Raw genomic sequence first — 4888 nt, 5'->3', positions numbered from 1 at the left:
AACAGACAGTTAAAATGTATTTTCTAATCTCTTAATTCAAATTTACGTTTCTATTAAATTATAATAGTCAGTAGTTAATGTTTTGATTGGATATTTGTGAATGCTCTTATAGTTTTATATTTTGGAGTACATATTAATTTATCACATGCATTGTTTCTCTGCACAGCTGATGTGTTTGTTGTGGTTGGGGTTTTGGTTTGGGGTTATTATTCTCATTTGCTAGTCTCCCGGTGTTTTGTCCGGTTTTATCTTAGTTGGTGCTCATAGATTTTAGGTCCTTATTTTCCCCTGGCCTGTGTTTGCTTATGCTTTCGTTATTTTGTAGTAGTCAACTTCCTGTCTTGTCCTGTCTTGTCTAGTCTTGTTTTACTTGTTTGTATGATTGTCCAGCCCACCCCCCTAATGGAGTCACCTGTTGGCTCATGCTTCTTTCTCTCATTGTTCCCATCGATCATTACCCATGACCATTTAACCGTGTTCCTTTGACCTTGTTGCTCCTTTTGTTACTACAGCGTGTCCGTCACCTCTCAGTTATGTTCCCAGTCTCGCAGTAAGCTTCCCGTATATTTTGCCTTGTTTACTCTCACGTGAGTTTCAGCTTGTGGTCTTCGGTTGTGGTTTTTCTCTGGCTCCCTGTGTTTATGACGTTTTTGGGTATCATGTTGCTGCTGTGTTTTCCCCCAATAAACCCTTTTTGCCTTCCACCTGCTACACTGCGTTTGAGTCCTCCTTCCGCCCCCATCACAACAGTTGTTACTGCATTGCGCCTCTTTTGTGCCTCCTGTGTTGCCGTAGCTTCCGGTTTCCCCTCACAATAACGTCTTGTATTGCTGAGGAAGGTTGTGTGTAAAATGCCGCTGCGCTATTTTATTGTTTTCTTTGAAGATTGTGTTGTGACCCTTCAACATTTATTTTTGCAAAGTTAATACCATGTTAACTAATTGCTTTGTGCCATTTTTACGGTTAAATGTAGCTTGTAATGACGCATTGTCTAACTTTCTTTTCGCGCCGTTTTCGCGCGTTTGTAAAATGTAAACAATGGAGGTACATTATGAGTGTGTGAATTCTGTTGTGATGTTTAGGTGCAGATGCTGTTAATGCTGGAAACAGGCCACTGATGTCATGTTGTCTTCTACAGGTGTCTTTTTGTTGGATGTAAAATTTGTTATTACTGTGTTACTTTGTTCATTGACCTTGTCAGTGTGGAGCGTTGTTTCTCAGGTAAACTGTTATAGCTCGGGTTGGGTTTCCCCTCACAATAACGTCTGGTATTGCTGAGGTGCAGATGCTGTTAATGCTGGAAACAGGCCACTGATGTCATGTTGTCTTCTACAGAAAAATAAATTCCAGGAAATACGTTGATTGAAGTGATTGTCTTTCATACCCTGTCCACATCTGTTACACTTACAAAACTGGAAAATCTAATTTCAATAGAAGTCAATACTTTATTTTGTTGTAGCAACACAACATATCAGCTTTTGTCCTTTCCACACGCATGTTTGCTGTGAAAAGATAAAGGCAATGAAATTTTGTCTACGTTTGTTAAAAAGCGCATGTTAAAATCCGGTGCTACTATGGCACCATCAGCATTTCAATAATTGTTTTTGAAATATAATTTTAAATCTCCACAGTTGGAACCATTATTAAACAGCATTTTGATCATGTGTCAAATGTTGACCAGTTCTAATCACCTCCTGGTTTCTTCATGCTAAAAGGGTCAACTACAGGGTAAACTGTATAAGCAAGCTAACATATGTTTTGTCTGTTTGTTCAGTCACTTATGCAACATTTTATAAGTCCAAAGAGAAAGAAACAGAATCCATGTAAAGCAGCATATACAGTGGTGTGAAAAAGTGTTCGCCCCCTTCCTCATTTCCTGTTCCTTTGCCAATTGTTTGTCACACTTAAGTGTTTCGGAACATCAACCAATTTAATAGTCAAGGACAACACAAGTAAACACAAATGCAATTTGTAAATGAAGGTGTTTATTATTAAAGGTGAAAAAAAATCCAAACCATCATGCCCTGTGTGAAAAAGTGATTGCCCCCCTTGTTAAAACATACTATAATGTGTTGTCCACACCTGAGTTCAATTTCTCTAGCCACACCCAGGCCTGATTATTGCCACACCTGTTCACAATCAAGGCATCACACTTAATAGGAGCTGCTTGACACAGTAAGGTCCACCAGAAGATCCTTAAAAGCTACCATCATGCCGAGACCCAAGAAATTCAGGAACAATTGAGAAAGAAGTAAATGAGATCTATATCAGTCTGAAGAAGGTTATAAAGCCATTTCCAAGCTTTGGGAATCCAGCGAACCCAGTGAGAGCCATTATCCACAAATGGCGAAGACATGGAACAGTGGTGAACCTTCCAGGAGTGGCCGGCCACCCAAATTACCCCAAGAGCGCAGCGACGACTCATCCAAGAGGTCACAAAAGACCCACAACAACGTCCCAAGAACTGCAGGCCTCACTTGCCTCATAAGGTCAGCGTTCATGCCTCCACCATCAGGAAAAGACTGGGCAAAATGGCCTGCATGGCAGAGTTCCAAGGAGAAAACCACTGCTGAGCATAAAGAACATCAAAGCTCGTCTCAATTTCTCACAACAACATCTTGATGATCCCCAAGACTTTTGGGACAACATTCTGTGGACCGATGAGACAAAGTGGAACTCTTGGAAGGTGTGTGTCCAAGTATATCTGGAGTAGAAGGACACTGCATTTCATAAAAAGAACAATACCAACAGTAAAATATGGTGGTGGTAGTGTGATGGTCTGGGCTGTTTGCTGCTTCAGGACCCCGGAAGACTTGCGTGATAAAGGAACTATGAATTCTGCTGTCTACAAGAGATCCTGAAGGAGAATGTCTGACCATCTGTTGTGTACTCAAGCTGAAACGAACTTGGGTTCTGCAGCAGGACAATGAACCTAAACACACCAGCAAGTCCACACACGAATTGCTGAAGAAAAACAAAATGAAGACTTTGGAGTGCGCTAGCCAAAGTCCTGACCTGAATCCTATTGAGATGTTGTGGTATGACCCCTAAAAAGGCCGTTCATGCTCGAAAACCCTCAAATGTAACTGAATTAGGACAATTCTGCAAAGATGAGTGGGACAAATTCCTCCAGGACGCTGTAAAAGCCTCATTGCACGTTATCGCAAACGCTGGTTGCAGTTGTTGCGCTAAGGGTGGCCCAACCAGTTATTAGGTTAGGGCAATCACTTTTTCACACAGGGCCATAATGGTTTGGATTTTTTTTTCACCTTTAATAATAAACACCTTCATTACAAATTGCATTTTGTGTTTCTTGTGTTGTCCTTGACTATTGTTTAAATGGTTTGATGTTCCGACACACTAAGTGTGACAAACATGCAAAGGAACAGGAAATGAGGAAGGGGGCAAACACTTTTTCACACCACTGTATATCCTCTGCTTTCACAGTCTGATGTTGTTTCTGCCTTTCAGAGACCGCTGCAACACTGTTATCAATGTCATGGGAAACTGCTATGGCGCATCACTCATTTACAGAGTGTCAACACAAGAACTGGAACTCATGACAAGGTACAGGTCTACATGGTGTTTTTGTTGTTGTTGTTTTCTAACCCAGTACATGTGCAGAAAAATGTTATTACATTTTCCAATCTGATACAAATGATTAATATGAGGCTAGTAGCAGAGTGGAGGATCAGAAGTCTGCTCCCTAGATCTAATCTATTATGCTCATCTTCTCACACCATTGATGGCCGTGTTGTGCTTTTTTTTGGCTAGGAGGGATGCTGCTAATCTTGAAAATATTCAGGTCAACGTCAGTAGCCAGGCCTCTGATAATGAGAGTTTCAACAGGGATGTGTCCCAGAACGAGGACACTGAACTCCAGATCCTGCGCACCCCACCAGAATCTCTGTCACCCCAAGACAGTGATGGTGAGAATGTGTAGTGTTAACTCACAACAGGGACAAATACTCTATTTTTTCTATGGGGAGTGTTATCTGCTTTTAGGTAACTGAAAAAGACAATTTCAGAAATTAAAATCTTTTAGTCAAAATTAACAATTTGGAATGGTACAATCTCCAACACTAAAGTATATTTAAATGCTTTAATCAATTATTTAGTAAAACTGAAACTTTAAACATAATAACAATACCAAAAAAGAATAAATAAAAACTAAAAAAACTCCCTGAAGTTTATACATGCTATCAGTCTGTTTGCAGGTGTTGCGGACTACTAACAGAGCTGGAGCGGAGTCAAAGTAGCACACTTTATAGTTCATTTACTTTATTGGTTATCAGTCTAATGAAACACCAATACACATAATCTGCAAATTGCCAAATATCGGCCACGATAATCAGCCAGGCTGACAGAACCCTACAATTAATGCTAAATAAACTGCAGTTATATATTTTAATACACGTCACAATACATGTGATTCGGGATGCTGACCACGACCTGCAGTGTCCTGTCGCTGGCAAGAGCTAAAGTGCATTTTATGGGTTGTGTTGCCCATTCAAAAAGATATATTAACAGTTAATAAGAAGTGCGTGGGCCATAATCTGTTGGCTATGGGCCATAAAAAGTATGACCCACACGAACACTATGCCACTTTGGACTATTGTATTGTAATTGTGTAAATTATTTCGTATAAGCTATTGTATGTTTACTGTCCGAGTTTGATTTTGTACTATAATATATAAGTAAAGGACATGTCTACGACTTTCTGTCAGTTTTCTTAGAGTCTCATGAATGAATTCATGTAATTTTGAGGCATAAACAACCTTTCAGTGAAAGGCAAGTGGGAAAAAAGGAATGGGTTGGTTTCTTTCTTTCTCTCTCTCTCTCTCTCTCTTGTTTCCTTCTTTCTACTGTCTCCAATGGCTAGAATGCT

At 40.0% G+C, this 4888-nt stretch overlaps 2 protein-coding genes across 2 annotated transcripts in view; one reads left to right on the top strand and one right to left on the bottom strand.

Annotated features, from left to right (window-relative positions):
* LOC116701505 (excitatory amino acid transporter 3-like) overlaps positions 1-4002 on the top strand; it is a 5026-nt gene extending 1024 nt beyond the window's left edge. Inside the window, exons 2-3 of the mRNA XM_032535242.1 lie at positions 3472-3567; positions 3775-4002. Coding sequence (XP_032391133.1) covers positions 3472-3567; positions 3775-3943 — 265 coding nt within the window. The 3' untranslated portion in view covers positions 3944-4002. The remainder of the gene's footprint in view (positions 1-3471; positions 3568-3774) is intronic.
* The window catches only part of LOC116702666 (endonuclease V), a 103199-nt gene that overhangs the window by 97432 nt on the left and 879 nt on the right, over positions 1-4888 (bottom strand). The gene's annotated exons all lie outside the window — the stretch shown is intronic.

The sequence above is a fragment of the Etheostoma spectabile genome, chromosome 2 (assembly GCF_008692095.1).
Source record: "Etheostoma spectabile isolate EspeVRDwgs_2016 chromosome 2, UIUC_Espe_1.0, whole genome shotgun sequence".
In the NCBI taxonomy this organism is placed as follows: Eukaryota; Metazoa; Chordata; class Actinopteri; order Perciformes; family Percidae; genus Etheostoma; species Etheostoma spectabile.
This window is presented reverse-complemented; position numbering and strand designations above follow the sequence as displayed.